The sequence below is a fragment of the Lontra canadensis genome, unplaced genomic scaffold, assembly GCF_010015895.1.
Source record: "Lontra canadensis isolate GAN:19392208 unplaced genomic scaffold, GSC_riverotter_1.0 scaffold39, whole genome shotgun sequence".
Classification (NCBI taxonomy): Eukaryota; Metazoa; Chordata; class Mammalia; order Carnivora; family Mustelidae; genus Lontra; species Lontra canadensis.
In genome coordinates this window covers 15,658,640-15,678,407 of record NW_022631033.1, presented here as the reverse complement: position 1 = coordinate 15,678,407, position 19,768 = coordinate 15,658,640, and the positions used below count along the sequence as shown (strand labels likewise).

The window sequence follows — 19,768 nt, the reverse complement described above, 5'->3', positions numbered from 1 at the left end:
TGTGACAGAGTGCAAAAAAAAAGAAAAAGAAAGAAAGAAAGAAATCAGGGAAGGAACAAATGTCTATGTCTTTTAGAAATGTCTTTAGAAATGTCTTTACAAATGTCCGGTACAATACTTTTCAAAAGTGACTTATAATCTAGTATACTCATGCTGCTTCTTTGGGGATCAAAAATTGGTAAGGAATGGGAGGTTCAGAGGAATTTTAAGGGATGACAACTCTTGTCTCTTTTAACGGTAGCTTGTGGAGAGGTAATCATTCTTCCATTTAGAATTTTTACCATGGAAAATCTTTTATAAGCTCCAAGCTATTAATGTAAATTCTTAATTTCCATTGGTCCCTATTTTGACTAATTTCATCTTTATTATGAATATTTGCTCAAAGTACTTTTGCCATCAAGTTTTTTCAAATAAAAGGACTTATTATAAGATAAAATCTTACTACTACTTTCAATATTATATAACCACTTTTTATAAATGAAAGTTTTGTAATGTTTTAGAGTACTATGTAACTATATCCCCAAATGTCTCTTGGGATGAATACAATGGGATAATACCCATGTAATGCATCTCAAAGCCTTTTTGCAAAGAATTTTAGATATATAAGATGATGACTATTAAATGTGATATAGGAAGTAAAAATATGTGGAGATAACAACTACCTTTTCTAGATACTATAATTAAATGACATAAAATAATAAAGCATTTAGTGTCTGATGTAGTATTACTGTGGCAGTTCCTTATTGTTCATCATGAATTATATTTGTAGAATAGTAAAATAAAGCTGCTATCACTGTTATCATAAGTGAATTATAATATGGCTATTAAAAAACATAATGTAATCAATATAACTGACATATGTATGAAAGTTTCTACATTATAGACTTTCACATACAAGCTAAATTTCTTCAGCTTATAGGCAAAACGATACCTTTGTTGTTTTCGGGAGTTCACAAATTAACCTTAAAGACAAAATCAAACCATACTTTTCAGTTGAATATCAGAAATGACTGAATGTTATTGACAATTTTATGACTGAGAATAATCAAAGTGGGCTCACTCCTGCATTTCTTCCCATGTGTATGTTGTCTGTTTTCTGAGAAAAGTTCATTTTGTTCACATTATAATGATATATCCATCAGACAAGGGTATTTTTGTTTTTTAAATCACTATTCCCAAACAATCACATTGTACTTGCCCTCTGACGCATTCTGCCAGGTGAAGAAGTGCTGATGTGACTCCCAGGTTAATGAACGACATCATGAGGTTGACCCATGTGAACTCATACCGTATTTTTAACTGTAGAGAGGTTAACTGAATCTTGGCTCAGGAGTTACTGCAAATGCAGTGATTATCGCTTAGTCATGTCTTGTGGTTTCTTGCACACACCATGCCTCACACGGCTCCTGACACTGCTTCACGTGCCGTCCTGTGTTTCAGTGAACCCACAGCCTCAGTGCCTCCCCAGTCCGATGTATACCGGATGCTCCATGACAATCGGAATGAGCCTACTCAGCCTCGCCAGTCGGGCTCCTTCAGAGTGCTCCAGGAATTAGTGAATGATGGTGAGCCAGCCATGAATGTCTGCGGGAACAGTATGGATGGGGGGAGGATAGCAAACATACTGGGGAATGAAAGACTCGACATTGATTTAGCTCAGCGATCCCATGAGTCTTGCCTAAGGAAGATCTGAACGGTGCTTGGTTTAGAAAAGGAACTCCCAGAATGTATCCAAGTAGCCACCAACCCAGTGATAAAAGGACACCAGAGATAAATTCCAATCATGGGAGTCAAGGGGCTAGTTTGGCTCCAAAATCTCTAAATTTCTCAGCCTCCCTCCACTCCAGGGTGTCAGCATCATCAAGATTTTAAAATAACCCTGAGATGAACCCTTACTATGTTCCAAACCCTGTGCTAAGTATTTTGTGTGCTTGATCCCTTCGTCCTCCCAATAACCTGTGAGATAGGAACTGTTGTTTTTCCCTTTCAACAAATGAGAAACTGACACAGAGAGAGATTTGTACAAGGAGACACAGCCAGTAAGAAATAAGGCTGAATTTCTAGCCCACTTCTGCTGTCCTCAGGGGTCATAATCTTATCGATGTTTTTCTATCCCACAAAGATGCACATTGTCCTTTAAACGTTGCACAAAAATGCAAAACGCCGTATTAAGTTGGCTATTTTTTAAAAAAAAGAAATTTACAAGTGTTGGAGAGCATGTGGGAAAACTGGAACTCTTGTTCATGGTTGAGGGAATGTAAAATGGTGCAGCCACTGTGAAAACCAGGATAGTGGTTCCTCAAAAAGTTAAACACAGAAATTACTGTATTATCCAACAATTGGACTCCTGGGTATATACCCAAAGAATTGAAAGCAGGGACTCAAATAGATATTCATACACCACTATTCATAGATCTTTATCCACAATAGCCAGAAAGTGAAAACCACACATCTGTCTATCACCTGATCAATGGATAAACAAAATGTGGTCTGTCCATCCAACAGAGCATTATTCAGCCTCAAAAATGAATGAAATTCTCATGCATGCTGCAACAGGGATGAACCCTGAAAACATGCCGACGCAAATAGGCCAGACACAGAAAGATAAAAACTGCACGTATCCACTCCTGTGAGGTACCTGGGATAGGAAAGTCCTAAAGACAGACAATAGAATAGAAGTTACCGGGATCTGGGAGGAAGAGGGAATGGGAAGTTACTGTTTGATAGGTACAGAGGGTTTTTTGTTTTTTGTTTTTTGTTTTTGGAGGATGAAAGAGTTCTGGAAAGAACTGTTGGTGATGGGTGCACAACATTGTCTAGGTACTTGCTGCTACTGAATTACTGAATTACGCGTCCAAAAGTGGTCAGGATGGTCCATTATATGTTCTGTATATTTTACGGCAATAAGAAGAAGGAAAAAAATGCCAAATGTTTTCCACTCCTTTCGGCATTTTCTAACCACTCCCTCCAACAAGGACAACAACAAATTTTAACGACTTCTTTCTGGAAGGGCCCTCCTTCAGAACAAGTGATGTTTGAACCTGTCCTCCTCCTTTTGAAATGAGAGAGCTGGCGCAACTGGAGAATTCCTTGGGTTAAAGTGCACACCTTAAAATAGAAGCGAAGTACAAACTGTGGCCAGCTGTTCCCTTGCCATAAATGGAAACACTTTGTTTTTCAGACGACCGTCCTGCTGGAACCCGGAGTGTGAGAGCTCCCATTACCAAAGCCCATGGCAGCGCTGGCAGCGCTCAGAAGATGCCACTCTGTGACAAATGTGGGAGCGGCATCGTGTAAGTTTCATTTTTAACCCAGGCCTTCACTATAAATCTTGGTACCCGCTCTCGGTTTCTAGTTAGTGACCTGAACTGTGTCCAACATTTAGCACATTTTGACCAGAATCCCTTCAACGTACCCTAAAACTGGCACATGATGTGAGTCAGCAATCTGGACTTAGAATTTCAGATACATTCTCATTAAAAAAAAAAAAAAAACTGTCCTCGAAGCCTATTTTTAAAAAATTGCTTCCAAGAAGCATAGCTTCACTTCAAAAATGCCCTCCCTTGGTTAATGTATAGTTAATGTATAGTACTTCCTCTTTGGTATAAACTGAGGAAACCAAACATGAGGTTCTTCATGTGGTTCATGAAAACACATTATCTTTACTCGGTTTCTTAAGGTGCACAAATATTGAAGTCTAACTTTTAAAAATGTAGTCCGCTTCCATTTCAAGATCCCTTGTGTTTGCACAGTGACACTTGCTAGTTCAAATCTCCAGATCATTTCAGTCTCTCCCCTGCAGACGCCCCACGTGGTCATTTCTCCCACCCCTTTATTCTGCACCTCTACTGTTAGCTCACACACAGTGATACTGTGTGTGCAGTGATCCAGGATTCATCCCAGGAGGGCAATGGGAGAGTAACCTGGTTAGAACAAGGAGGGGAATGTGACACAGAAAGAAAGAAAGACACAGGACCCGCAACTCAGAAGCAAAGAGGATCTCACGAAACACACAAGTTTAGGATGGTACCAAAAGCAATTACTGCTCCTAAGTTGGAGTAAACTCTTTTGACAGTAGACTTGAGTCTACAGAAATGGAAATTCCATCTCTGCCCTTTGCTCTGTTTCCTCTGTGCTCCATAGACAGGAGGCTGCAGTGGCAAGATAGGAAGCAATCAGAGGGACTTCTAATTGTGTAGGCAAGTATGGTCAAAATCCGAATCCTTGGCAGAGGTATTGGTCTTATCTAGATGATGTTTTCCTCTTTCAAGGAAAGAATCAGCATAGATCACGAAGGAAGATCCCATAACGTGTATAGAAGCGACTTGTTTGAAAAATCGGGAAAATATTCACACATCGACATCCGAGAGAACACAGTGGTGTGTTACTACGGTTGTCTTGGATCTCCCCGACCATGACCTCACTCGCATAGCTGTGCTGGCTTTCCCCCGGGGGGCTATTGCCCACACATGAAACAGACCACACCTGCCCTATCCGCCCTGTTATCTCCCTTCGTACCATGTTTTCGGTTTCTGTTTTTCACTTCCCCTCCTTTTCCTCAACAGTGGTGCTGTCGTGAAGGCACGGGATAAGTACCGGCATCCAGAGTGTTTCGTGTGCGCCGACTGTAACCTCAACCTCAAACAGAAGGGCTACTTCTTCGTGGAGGGGGAGCTGTACTGCGAAACTCATGCAAGGGCTCGCACGAGGCCCCCAGAGGGCTACGACACAGTTACTCTCTATCCCAAAGCTTAATGACGTCTTACACAGACCGGAGCACACACACTCAAGCACGCTTACACAGGAAGACATCCATGGCTTTGGGTGGAAGTATAGCAAACTGTTGGCTCCAAACCTAAAACCAAGGCTTTTAGACATTTATCTTATTGTTACTGAAGAAAAGGGAGCCGGAGACAAGTGCCGGCTGTAAATGGACGTGGAAACGTACACTTAGCTATGTTTGCAGCTCTTTCTCCCTCTTGGGCTAGCAATAATTTAGTCACATTTAACACATTAAATTTTTTGTATGTCATACTCCACAATTTATATTTATATTATGACATCAAGAGATTTGGGGGAGTCTGATTACCTTTCCTTAACAAGCTGATTTTGCAACTGTAGTAAATACCAAGTGACAATCTTGCATTCTAACACAACCTGCAATTGTCTGTTACCTGTTTTAACTGTCATAGTGCATGTCAGAAAGAAATTCCCTAGATTTCTCTAGTTTCATATTCAAACAATTATACCACCAGGTGCAACACACATAATAAATACATATTTTTAAAATACCTAATGAAGTGGCATTCAATGAATTCAAATAAAATCAACATTCCAACAAAAGGGTCCAATCATATCTTGACATGTACACTAACAACTCAGGTATTTTAAGAAAAATGTGACTTCTTTAATTCTTACTCTTTCTTAGGAGCCCATAAATTTCTGCTGATATGGAGGGGTATTTAAATTTGCTAAAGGTAATTCAGTCCCTTTCCCATAAAAACAATTTTTTGTGCATCGAAATGGTCTTTCATTTTATAAATGTTTCTTTCAAACGAAATAGTCAGTGCCTTCAAGGCTCAGACCTCCCTCAAGTCTGTTTCTTTATGCTCAAAATTTCATCACTGCTGCCTCTTCCTTCCCAAGATGGCATCTCCTAGAGGAGACAGGCTCAGGGCCCTTCTGAGTAAGGGGATCCTATTGTATCCACTGCTAAAATCCATGGTTTCACTTGTCTGTTTTTCCCACATGGTTGGGAGCAGGCAATAAACCCACCTCCAGCATCATCTCCAGAAGTCTCAGCTCAGCTTTCCCTGAAGTAATGGGTCCTTTGCATCTCACTGAATTCCACCTGGCCCCTGGCTCTGTCTTGTCACCTTGACTCTCACTATGGTACCCACATAGCAACACCCCTAACTTTCATGTCTTACCTACTTCCCATGCTCCTCATTGGGGATACATTGGAAACTCTGAAAATGTCCCCTCCACAAAAAACCATGGGGAACTGGCAGGATGTGGAGAAGGGGAGCTAGGGACAGTCTTGCACCCTTTGTCTCACTCCCGGTCACAAAGTCATCTCTACCCTATTATCCGACCCTCTATATCTATACCCTACCCTCTGGGTCTGGAGCAGGTAATCTCCTATTGTCCCAAATGGAAGATGGGGCACACATTGTATTGCTCTGGAATCCCCCCAGACTTCACTGGTTATTTCTAACCCTGATCTGTCTAAGGTTTGGATCCAGTGAGAAGAACCACAACACCTACTTGGCCCCTTAGGCTTTGAGATCGCAACTAGAGCAACAGAGACATTAAAATAAATAAGAAACATAGAGATCAAAGAAATGAATGTATCCAAAATAGACTATATTTTTTGTTCAGATGTCATTTTAAAGTATTTTGTTCTGGGAAAGATTTAAACTTAAAAGTTTGGAAGCTAGGGAAATAAATGGTAATTGACTTAGAAAACTCAAGAAAGCTGAAATCCAAAGCAGCAGCGGAAAAAACTGAAAACCAACCCAATACACCCTCCAGGGTCTTGCAAAAGTGTGGAAATTAATAGCACCAGTATTTCTGGACTAGGGGATGAAGGTGGAATGACTTTATCAGGAGGAGCAAGTAGAATCTGTTTGAGAAATATTCAATCCCCAGAGCTGTTCCCTCTCACACCTCATGGCTATTTCCAGTGAAATTCTGCCAGATGTTATCTGTAGAGGATTAATCAACACCTCAGCTGGAGTCAGGAAGCACAGCTGAGGACCTGTGTACTGTACTAAAAAGAGGTTAAATTAAGAATGAAAGATTCATGATAAAAGTGTGCATTAGACATTATATTGCATGTTAACGTACAACATATAGTAGTATACAGTAGAATAATAATGAATGGCTTAAGTTCACATGTTTAATAATTAGTTTTTTAAAAAGGTAGTATGGGGTGTCTGGGTGGTTGAGTCAGTTAAGGTCTGCCTATGGCTCAGGTCATGATCTGGGGGTTCTGGGATGGAGCCCCACATTGGGCTCCCTGCTCAGCAAGGAGTCTGCTTTTCCCTCTGCCCCTCCACCCTGCTCATGCTCTCAGTCTCTCTCTCTCTCCCTCTCTCTCTCTCACTTTCTCTCTCTCTCAAATAAATAAAATAAAATAATATAAAATTTGTTTTTTTTTAATAAGACAGTTCTAATCTGAAATTCAAGAGAGATATGGCTGAAATCTGGTAATTCAGACTAAGCGACCAAGGCCTGTGAAGCATGCCCTGAAGTTGCATGTTCATTATATTTAATAAAAATTGTTCTTTCAACAATTAAATCTAGAAATTTCAACATGTAGAGAATTAATAACTAGGAATTAATGCGATAATATAAATAGAAAACCCTAAAGACTCCACCAAAAAACTGCTAGAATTGACAAATGAACGCAGTGAAGTCAAAGGATACAAAATGAATACACACAAATCTGTTGCATTTCTATATACCAATAGTGAAGTAGCAGAAAAAGAAATTCAGGATCAATCCCATTTAAAATTGCACCAAAGATAATAAGATACCTAGGAATAAACCTAACCAAAAAGGTGAAAAACGTGTACTCTGAAACCTATAAAATGCTGATGAAACAAACTGAAGGTGACACAAAGAAATGGAAAGATATTCCATGCTCATGGATGGGAAAAGCAAATATTGTTAAAATGTCTATACTACCCAAGGCAATCTATACATTGAAAGCAATCGCTATCAAAATACCAATAGCATTTTTCACAGAACTGAACAAACAATCCTAAAATTAGTATGGAACCACAAAGGACCCCAAATAGCCAAAGCAATCTTGAAAAAGAAAAGCAAAGCTGGCAGCATCAAAATTCCAGACTTCAAGTTATATTACAAAGTTGTAATAATCAAAACAGTGTGGTACTAGCACATAGAACAATGGAGCAGAATAGAAAACTGAGAAATAAACCCACAATTATATGGTCAATTAATCTTCGACAAAACAGGAAATAATATCAAGTGGGAAAAGGACAGTCTCTTCAACAAATGGTGTTGGGAAACCTGGACACCAATATGCAAAAGAATGAAAACTGAACCACCTTCTTACACCATACAAAATAACAAACTCAAAATGGATAAAAGACCTGAAACCATCAAAATCCTAGAGGAGACCAAGGCAGTAACTTCTTTGACATTGTCCATAGCAACTTCTTACCAGATAGGTCTCCTGAAGCAAGGGAAACAAAAGCAAAAATAAACTATAAGGACCACATTAAGATATAAATAAATGGCAGCCTACTGTATGGGACAAGATATTTACAATGACATATCTGATAAAAAGCTAGTATCCAAAATGTATAAAGAACTTATAAAACTCAGCATCCCCCAAAATAAATAAACCAGTTAATGTTGGGGTCCATTGTCAAAGGAACAAGACTGAGACAATGTGAAAGTTATGCAACGCCTATTCTATGCCAAGCATTAGAAGTTAGACTGACCGGCCAGGGGAACGAGACTGACACAAAGTGAAAGTTATGTGAAGTTTTATTCTATGCCAAGCATTAGGAGTCAGACTGACCGGCCAGGGCCACCTCTGAAGAGAGCGACCCCCTCCTGATCTCACAGGCTGGTTTTATAGGGCATAACCGCAGACCCAAGGTACGTGGCTTCTATTGTTAAGGCATTTACTCCCGGAACAGATACCCGGAACCATACCAGGAACTACGGGGGTGTTTGTTTATTCCTTGAATGAAGTCTGTGGATGTAAACAACAATATGGCTACCTAGGCAATATGGAGTTGCTCTGGCTAAGCAGGCCCTAATTGTTAAACAGGTTTTAACATTAAATTGGCCCTAACAGTTAAGAAATGGGCAGAAGACGTGAATAGACATTTTTTCAAAGAAGACATATAGAGGGTTAACAGACACATGAAAAATATTCAACCTCACTCGGCATCAGGGAGATACAAATCAAAACTACAATGAGATACCACTTCACACCAGTCAGAATGGCTAAAATCAACAACAGATGTTGGTAAAGATGCAGTGGAAGGGGAACCCACTTACACTGCCAGTGGGAATGCAAACTGGTGCAGCCACTGTGGAAAACACTATGGTAGTTCCACAAAAAGTTAAAAATATATTTGTATTTCCCTGATGCTGATGTTAATTAAAAAAAAAAGTTAAAAATGGAACAACCCTACAACCCAGCAATTACACTTTGTATAAACAGGTATTTACCCAAAGGATACAAAAATACTGACTTGAAGAGACACATGCCCTCCAAGGTTTATAGCGACATTATCAACAATAGCCAAATTATGGAAAGAATTTGTCCATCAACTGATGAATGCATAAAGAAGATATGTGTGTGTGTATGTGTGTGTGAGAGAGAGAGAGAGAGAATGGAATACTACTCAGCCATAAAAAATAATAAAATCTTGCCATTTGCAATGACATGGATGGAACTAGAGAGTATAATGTTAGGCAAAATGAATCAGTCAGAGAAAGACAAATACCATATGATTTCACACATATGTGGAACTAAAGAAACAAAATAAATAAGCAAAGGAAAAAATATAGAGAGAGAGAGACAGAGAAAGTAAAAAACAGACTCTTAATTATAGAGAACAATCTGGGGAGAGGGAGTGGGTGACGGAATTAAGGAGGGCACTTGCTGTGATGAGTTCTGTATGTTAGCTAACTGAAATTAAAATAAAAACCTAATTTAAAAAGAATGAATGCAATATGAAAATTGTTTTTAATATATGAAGTACAAAATAAAATAAAAATAGCACTGTTGAAATGAAAAGGAATTAAAACTTTAAAAAAATGAGAACACATCTTGTCCCCTATACTAATATTTTGTCTCTCAATAAGTTCATATCAGACCCTACATAGGAATTCACACCATGAACAAAGAATGCCAACCAGTTTTTATTTAGCTCACAGAATAACACATTTTCTTAGTAAAGAGACTAGTCACTGTGTTTACATTTATAAGCTTATTAAAGCTAACAATGATCAATGAAACCATCCATTAAGATTGAGATCTGGGCTTCTATGAACTTTGGACTCATGATTAACTAAATTACAGGTTTTTTCAGAGTAAACATGGGATAGAGTTGCTACACTCTCTACCGGGATGAATGTTTGAATAAAAAACAGTTCTAGTTATCACAGGTGTTTGCACCTGTGTAAGCAGAGTAAAAACATACTCGTTAATGTGACACACAGACAATTTATGCACCTCTCCGAAAGATAATCTCCAGTTTGTCCAATGTGGGAACGTTCCAAGATAAACAGAATGCAACTCTCAGTCTCTTCTATTAACAACTGGAGTTGCAAAAGTTTGTCAAGTTGACCTTTGAACAGATTTTATTTCCACCCTAGAAAAATGCTACTTATAGCCATTACTCTTTATTATCTGTCATCAGAATCTGATGTTCTCGTGCTATGTATGCTGTGCCATCTGAATCATAAGCATTAAAAAGGTGATTCAAAAAAAGAGTGAGATGTTTTAGATAATTCAAGTAAATAATCCATTTATCTCCTCTAAAGGACAACTTCAAGACCATCCTCTCAAGTCTATTCATTTTGGAGAGCACTCAATAAATATTTATTTGAAAACCTACCAAGTAAGAGGTGTTAAATATGAGGTATAACAATATGGACTCTTGAATACTTTGTGTACATTTACAAATGGACATTTGCAAGCAAATTAGAATGTTTCACTGGGCTTAATTTTAAAACAAAGCACCTTTATAAGAAGTGGTTGCTTATAAATAGTTCCTTTTGAATGTTCTAGTAATATTACCAAACATTCATTTCAGAGGAACATAAAATCAGGTATCAACATTACCTTTTTAATTACCTGAAAACTTTGTCTAAATATACAGAGAATGTCCAACAACATGTTTTTCTTTCTCTAGGAACAAAGCATGTCAGCATGTTTTAATTTATGAACACCCAAAGCACAATTCCATTGTCCATTATTCAAAGACTAATACAATATCTGCTCTTAAGTCCTAATTGCTACCCTTATCATAAGCACCAAGCATAAATGGATTTTAAATTAAGATTATATGAAAAGCCAAATTTGGGGGGATGAAAATTATCCCATTTGTTTATTTATTCAGCGTTCCACCTGGTGAAGGAGTATGCACATGTTATTATTTCTGTACCAAAAGCAAAGCTATGTTGTGAGTTTGAGAACTACCTCTCATGAGGCCAAATTCCCATTGCCTCCTTGTCTGAAGTATGGGGGTTGAAAAACACAGGCATGTGGATTAGTCACCACAGGTACATGTACCCATGTGTGCGCATGTCTCTGGTTTATAAAAGCACCAAGGTCAGGCAGCCAGTGTCATATGTATGAAGAGCCTGCTGTAGGTTCAGTCACGACCATAAGTAACACGCATTGCTCAGCCTGCCCTTTCATGCATCTGGGCTCCAGCTGCTGCTATCTGAGCTTCCCAAACTCCCAACTATGACCCTTTCAGAACACTACTTCATGTTACAAAGCTTTTCATTCCTCAAAGTACGTGACCCCCTTCTTCCTGATGCTAAACTGCTTTCTGGTTTTCGGACACTAAAGGAGCTGCACTGGTCGCACTTTAAAAATAGTGTGTTTCCTTCGCTATCTGAAGATACCATTAATGTGTACTTCCAACAGAGCAAATGGATTTGCAACAAGACACCCATATTCCTTGCTTGATTTCAGCAGTGAGCTGTGACATGAGTCACAGGTGGTGTCCATGACCACTGGAACAGAATGAAACTTCTAATTTGAACCAAGAACCTAGCCACACTGATAGTATGCTGTCACTGAACGGAACAGCCAGCCGGTTAACACCGATAAACACAGTGTCAAGTGCAGGTCTGGACTGTATGGGCTGGTAGAGTCTCAGAGAGCACTCAGAGATCACCCAATCTTCAGAACTCTCTAGTTCTGAAGATTAAGGAGTTAAAGCCCAGGGGCAGAGCTACAGTTAGAATCCAGATCCTTCTTCAGAGCTCTTTCCATGACAACCTCCTTACTTACTCATTACTTAATAAAATCCTTACTTACTATTTTTATTATTCCACACTACTTTTCCTAGCACTTATAGAAGAGGTTATTTTTTATTATAAAGAAAACAAACATTGACTACAAGTTAATACTGACATAAATAAACAAAACCACAGAGAGAAAGAAATATAATAGTGTTAGAATTCATAGATTTGAAGATTTCCCAAACATATTACTTATTACTAGGGAACACTGATGAGCTGAAATGGGATTTTTTTCTAATTGTGTAGCCTTATACAAAAATTAAGCTCTCTGATATTTTCCTCATCTGTAAAATGTTTACTTGGCTAAGTCATAAGGATTAGAAACAATGCATAAATGTAACTGGTATTATGTCATGAATTTTGTAAACATTCAATTAAAAATCTACACACTCAAATAAAATACATATAGTCAGCAAAGGAAACTTAGTCCTCTTTATAGCTACAAGATTATAACCTGCAGTTTTAGTTGCTGTTGTCATTCTTTGCCTTTGCTTGAATTTTCACTTGGGGTCAACTTTAATTCCGTTAGTCTTCTAAGTCCTTAGAGTATATAAGTACTGCTTTGAACTCACCATTGGGGATAACAGAATATTGCCAGTGAGTCTTTGGTGCAATTACTTTGCATGAACTCAAGCTTTTAAAATTACTCTCCTCAAATGAAGAGAAGTTCTAGTGAACTTCATGAATCGGATCTGTCTCAGTGTGAAACATCAGCTCTCCTGGGACCATCAGGAATAGTTATCTAGTTCTTGAATCTTCTGGCTTGATGTAGTTGTGCTCATTTAATTGGCTTTTGATTTTTGACACCAAAGAATAATTACAAGGCAAAGAAACACCACTTTGAACTTGGGATTAAATAGTAAAAAGCATACATAGTAAGTTTTTAGGTGTTTACACATTACTTACTAGGAAATGTGTCAGATATTTTTATGTGAATTATCTTAATTTAATCCTTACATCATCCCTATAAAGTAGGGATTATCATCCTAATTTTATGGTTGATGGAACTGAGGTCCGGAAAGATTTCATGATTTCTCTATAGCTTACATCTAGAAGTCTGTAGAACTAATTTCAGCTCAGTTTTGCCAGTGTTCAGAGCTCATTTTTGTAACCATCATGTTCTAATACCTGGAGTCATGTATATTGAAATAGAACCTAGGAGATAATTTTTACAAGGTTTACTGAGGGCTTTGTTGTCCCATGAAAGCTATATAATCATCCTAAACTAAAAGCTATTAAATCTCTTGTGCAGAAATAATGTAAAGCACAGACGGTCATCAAGAGCATGGATTCTAAAACCAGACTACCCACGTTCAAGTTCTGTCTCTACCACTTACTATAGGAGAAACTTGGCCTAACTTCTTGGTGTTTCAGTGTCCTCATTTGTAAAATGGGAAGAAAAATAATGCCTACCTCACAGGACTGCTGTGAAGATTGAATGAGTTCATACACATAAAGCATTTGGAACGTAGCAAGAACCATGTTAAGTACTGGCTCCTGCTATTATCTTAGCATTGATAAAGCATTTTCCAGAAAAAGAATTTGTGAATCATCTAAATAAGGAAGAGCTTTTCTACCCATGATGGGTTTGTTTTTTTAAGAGAGGGAATGGGGAGCAGCAGAGGGAAAGGAAGGGAGAAGTATCTTAAACAGGCTCAAGACCCAGGATAAGCCCTACGCAGGGCTCAATCTCACAACCCTGAGAGCAGAGAGCATGAGCCTAATATCACAACCTGAGTGGAAACCAAGAGTCAGATGGTTAACCCACTGAGCCACCCAGGCACCCCTACCTACCCATGTTATTTCTTTTGGTCCTAACCATTTCTAATCTCAAGAATCTATTTTAACAGGTTAGTGACAAATACATATTTATACTAACAGTGTTCTTTTAAAAATAATAGCTTTATAGAAATCTAATTAACTTACCACATAATTCATCCCTTTGAAGTGTCTTAGTATACTCAGTGGTTCTTAGTGCATTCACAGAGTTGTCTGAGCTGAATTAGACTCCTCAATCTAACAGAAGATACAGAGACCACTACCTCTCCATTTAGCCAAACCAATAAATACCTACTCACCTCAGTAAGCTTCACAAACAGAGCACTTATCTGCCCTAAGTGCCTTGTTCTAGAGAAAGAGCATTCATTCCCTACTGCTGGCCTCTGTCAGAAGGAGGAAAGTTCTATATCATCTCTACAAAATGGCCAAACTTTCGCATGGTCAAAGAGACTGTTGGTCCTCTATCATCTTCTTGGTCCAAATCATGCCCATTAATTTATTCCTCAAGTTCTCTTCCCAACTTATTTTTCCCATTCTGTCTCTGTCACTGACTCTTTCCAGCCTGCAAGTATGCTCCAGTATCAAACACCATCCTGAAAGTACCTCTCTCCCTAACAACTATTCCTTCTCAAGCTACCTTGTTAGTGACCTACATCTATCCCTTTAGCACACAAACGTCTCAGAGTTAGACCAACCCCACTTTCTCAGCATCCCCACCTTACCGCTATTAGTAAGTCCTCTTAAAATGGCAAACAACTTCCTAAGGCCAAAGCTATTGGCCATCCTTAGTGAATTGTGGGATTCATTCTATACAGATGAAACTAGGTTAAAATCAACTAAACTTAGAGAGGGCAGAGTGGAAATGTTTGCATTTGGAGCAAGCGTTGAGCTGTCAAAGGCCTGCTACGCACGGTAGACTTCCAAAGTCACCAGCACATAGGTCTGCCTCTCTGGCCAAAGCACTTGCCTTAGGAAAAATTACCCAAATTTATTATATCCTAAGAGAAGTTTGATCACTTTTTCACACTACTGTAGATCTCAGCTATGACTGACAGCCTTGCGATCTCAGGCTTAAAAAAAAAAAAAAGATCTTCTGAGGCTAAAAACAAAACAAAACAAAAAAAAACCAAGAAGAATTTTAGTCCAGTAATAGATTGCTAAGAAAAGCTTTGGCTAGCTTGTGTTTGTGCCATGCTCTTGAATTTGTTCCAGATTCTTGAATCTGCAGCTGTTAGTCAACAGGTGAAAGCGGATTCTCTAGGAGGAGTTACCATTTGAAGATTTTGAAATACTGTGACTCACAGATTTTTCTCATTGTCAGCACAGATTCTAATTCTGTCCATTAGCAATGAATTTCACAATCAAAAAAAAAAAAAAAAGAAAGAAAATCAGACATTTTCAGGGAAGTTGTTGAATCAACTGACATGTGTGACCGGAGAAAGCATATCTCCTGAAAGAATATGCTCCACTGTCTATCTAATAGAAGGTCAAATGAAACAGAAACAGTCTTAGGGCGCCGGGGTGGCTCAGTGGGTTAAGCCTCTGCCTTCAGCTCAGGTCATGGTCTCAGGGTCCTGGGATCGAGCCCCACATCGGGCTCTCTGCTCAGCAGGGAGCCTGTTTCCCCCTTTCTCTCTGCTTGCCTCTCTGCCTACCGTGTTATCTCTCTGTCTCTGTCAAAGAAATAAATAAAATCTTAAAAAAAAAAAAAAAAGTAAAGAAACAGTCTCACCCCACCGAGAAAGTGCAGGTGAACTGTGATATCACAGCAGGAAATAGAAACGTTTAGCTCTAGTATTAATTATATTTATACTTCGCCTATACTTATGTAAAATTTAGATGACATGTTGTCCCATCTCATAAAACTATAATTTGTTATAGGGAAAAGAAAACATTAAGATAAGCTGATTTGGGTAAACCGGTGTGTCAGAATCAGGAATTCTGTCACTGATCAGTTACGGAGTTTTTAAAAATTCCTGAACCTTCCCATGTTTCAGTTTTCTCCTATACCCACCTAGAATATAGGTTTCTTCATAAAATTCCACAATTCTCAATGCCATTAAATATAAGTAGGAATATTTCACCAAGAGCTTAATTATTGGGGAAATAAATACATTAGGGAGGGAGGAAATTGAACATCCCTCATTAAGTGTTCTGATTATAAGCTTTGTTTACCAATTTCAGATGGGATAATGAGCCATTCAGTGTCACAGGAGCAGGAACAGAGACAGGTAGGCTCCGCAAGCATAATGCATAATTTACAGATTTTTCTGTACATCATGACACTTCATTTCTATGTATTGAAAGTCTGAGTGTTGTAGAAGACACTGAGTACTCAACAGCAGCCAACAGCTCATGAGAGCCTCAGAGGACCAGGTCGTCCTGGTCTCACTCAGAAGAATGAGGTTTTCCCCATTTGGGAAGTCTAAAGGAAATTTCATTATACTCTCCCTTTTATCGAATTCTAATCTATGTTCTGGGCAAGCAAATAATCATCTTACTTGACTTTACAACTTGGCAATGAGGAACTTTAGGGTCAAGATGGTAGAGTGAGAGCACATATAAGAAAAATACTTATGGGGTGCCTGGGTGGCTCAGTGGGTTAAGCCTCTGTCTTCAGCTCAGGTCATGATCCCAAGGTCCTGGGATCGAGCCCCACATTGGGCTCTCTACTCAGCAGGGGGCCTGCTTCCCTTCCCCTCTCTCTGTCTGCCTCTCTGACTACTTGTGATCTCTGTCAAAAACATAAATAAAAATCTTGAAAAAAAAAAAAGAAAAATACTTATGCTCTTTACAATAAATGGTGGGTCAGTCAGATAGCCATAATTTTTAAAATGGATATTGACACATACCTCATACTCTATAAAAAGATCAATTCCAGATGAATTAGCAAATCTAAATATGAAAGGTAAAACAATCCAGCTTTTAGAAAAAAAAAAAAAGAATGAATCATTTCACAACCTTGCAAAAGCAGACACAGGGTGTCCATTCCCAAATAGGGAAAGGGGAGCACCCATGTGTGGGGGAACACTGGCAGCAGTAAGCAGCAGAGCCTGAGCCGAGTAAGGAGGGTGGCTCTGTGTGGGACTGGCTAGTGCATGGTGTCAAAGTTCAGGGGGACGTGGAAGTCTTCTACACAGACAGGAGGCCCAGCATAGTGTTCACAGAGCCCAAGAAGGGGAGGATGGTATCTAAGTGGAGAACAGGCCCAATACAGGGTTCAAAGTCAAAGGCAAAGTTAGGAGAGAAAGGGCAGTGCAGGGTATTAGAACCTAAGTGGATGGCAAGGACCTCTCCATGGGACCTGGTGAGAGACTGGCATTGAGATAATGGATATTTACAAAGGTATTGCTCATATAAATAAATATAAGAAAGATAATGAAAGTCAACTTTCTCACTGTTGATTAAGGGAAATTACAATATGGAAAGAGAAAACTAGAAACAGCACTATGATGTTGGACTGGAATTGGAGGTATCATGAACTCAATATATAGAGATAGATACAGAACTAAATATGGATGTGAATGTCCATGTGTTCATATGTAGATATGGGTATAGATGTCAGTATGTATGTGTACATGTATATCCAGGCATTTCCCAGCTCTATCCACTAAGATGGCCTGGGAGCAGCTATACCCAGCAACACTCACATCTAACACTCACATACTGGTTTCTAAATACAATACCATTCTCTTCTAAAACAAACCAAGGTTCCTCAAGGGAAGGGCTGATTTCAAGGCTAGGGCAGGAAAAGTATGGGATGAGATGGGAACATCTGGTTGTCTAGGCAAAAAAATGAAGAAATGTTCCAGTAATAAAGGGGACACGTCAAATGTACAGAGAAGCCAGATAAAGAAACTCTCACTGACCCCTCTAGGAAAATTTAAGCAACAATATCAATCATGTTAGCAACAGAAGATAATCCATTCCCACTGAATAAAATAGGAAACTCTGAGTTTACGAGACTCTGATTAAAGTCATGACAACTACGTGCAGTGTGAGAGTTTGAACTGGACCTTTTGTCTAACGGACAATATTGGGAGAATCAGTGAAACTTGAGTGGAGTCTGAAGATTAGATAATAGTAATGTATTAGTACTAATTTCTGGATTTTAATAGCCATATTGCGCTCTTAATGAAGAATGTCCTTATAAGTACATATCAAAGCATTCAGGAGTGATGGGACACCATGTCAGCAACTCCCTCTTAATGGTTCAAGAAAAAATGAAACATGTAGCTCCAACTTTACTTTAAGTGGATGATAACTTCAAAAATTTAAAAAAAAAAAAAAAAAAAGGAGACCGGGGTGCCTGGGTGGCTCAGTCAGTTAAGTGTCTGCCTTTGGCTCAGGTCATGATCCTGGGGTCCTGGGATTGAGCCCCTGGGACCAGGCTCTAGGAAGCAGAACCTCCTTTTCCCTCTCCCTCTGCCTATCACCCTCATTCTCTCTTTTCCTCACTCTCTTTCTCTCTCACTTCTCTCAAAAATAAACAAAATATTTTTTAAAAATCAAAACAAGTATATAAACAAATAAATAAATAAATAGGAAACCAAAAAGTCAAAAACACCAACAGAACTAAGATATTTAAGCCCATTTTCACAACTCAATTACAGACCTATTTTTTTTAATACAGAGAGACCTAAAAAATATATAATTTTGAGTAAAGAGAGCAAGCTGCAGAATAAAAGAAAATTATGGTATCATTTATGAAAATTTTTAAAACAAACAAGAGCAACCTTCTACTTTACTCAAGAACACACATGTAATTACTATAAAAATGTAAGAATGGACTGTAAGGCTATACTCTAAACTCATTATAGTGGTTTCTTGTGGTAAAAACATGGGAAAGGAGGAACAGGATAGACAGTGGTAGGGAGTTCACGTCTATGTAACGTTTTAATTTTTCTAAATAAATATAAGCCAAATACGTCAATAGAATTGTAACTGTTAATTCTGGGAGATAGAAGCAAAGGGTTATTACATCATTCTTTGCACTTTCCATTATTATTAAATTTATCAAAAAATAATATGGGGTGCCTGGGTGGCTCAGTGGGTTAAGCCTCTGCCTTCGGCTCAGGTCATGATCTCAGGGTCCTGGGATCGAGTCCCGCATCGGGCTCTCTGCTCAGCAGGGAGCCTGCTTCCTCCTCTCTCTCTCTCTGCCTGCCTCTCTGCCTACTTGTGATCTCTGTCTGTCAAATAAATAAATAAAATCTTTAAAAAATAATAATAATAATAATAATAATAATTTAATAAATAAAACATAATGAGGACTTCACATTTTACAGGCCATCTAAATGTGCATTTACTTAGCAGCCTGTAAAATTTTTAGAAGTTGGACAAATGCATCAAGAAAGTTGATATACAATACAAATTAGACAACACACTTCCCTACTTTTTAAAATATAGATTTTTTTCTGATATTTGAGCTAGAATCGTTGAATCTTTTTCAACTGAAGTATCAAATCTTTTTAAATGAGGAAAAGTTATCAACACTGTTTATGAAATCGCACCTTAGACTCTGAGGTTTAGAGCTGCTGTTCATGGTCGTCCTCCTACGCAGCTATCCTCCGTACCTGCTGTAGTGGGACAATCACACAGCATCCCAGTAATCCTCAGAATAATGTTGTTGGTTCCCAGTTGTATAGATAAGTAAACTCATGCTCACATTGGGGAGGTTACTGAATCACTGCTAAATTCAGAATGGAGTTTCAAGTACTGGCTGTGATAGACGACAATGGCTTTAAGTGATCCTGAGTATTCAGATAAGATTTCCTCAACATACATTCAGAAATGCAGTGAAGGCCCCCAAAGAAATATGTCCACCATCCACCCTCATTTTTTAGGGATGTGTTCTCTTATTAGAACTTCCAGGTTCTCTCTTACCAGAGAGGGTCTCCATGTGTAACTGTTGGTGGGAGGCCCTACACAAGAGGCCTCTTTTGAGGGGATGCCA

At 38.7% G+C, this 19,768-nt stretch overlaps 1 protein-coding gene across 3 annotated transcripts in view; it reads left to right on the top strand.

Moving 5' to 3' along the window:
• Positions 1-5,274, top strand: part of PDLIM3 (PDZ and LIM domain 3) — a 30,302-nt gene extending 25,028 nt beyond the window's left edge. For all 3 annotated transcript variants that reach the window (XM_032869927.1, XM_032869924.1, XM_032869925.1), the window contains 3 exons: positions 1,441-1,565; positions 3,182-3,293; positions 4,566-5,274. In XM_032869927.1, coding sequence (XP_032725818.1) covers positions 1,441-1,565; positions 3,182-3,293; positions 4,566-4,755 — 427 coding nt within the window. In that variant the 3' untranslated portion in view covers positions 4,756-5,274. The remainder of the gene's footprint in view (positions 1-1,440; positions 1,566-3,181; positions 3,294-4,565) is intronic.
• Positions 5,275-19,768: the final 14,494 nt, after the last annotated feature.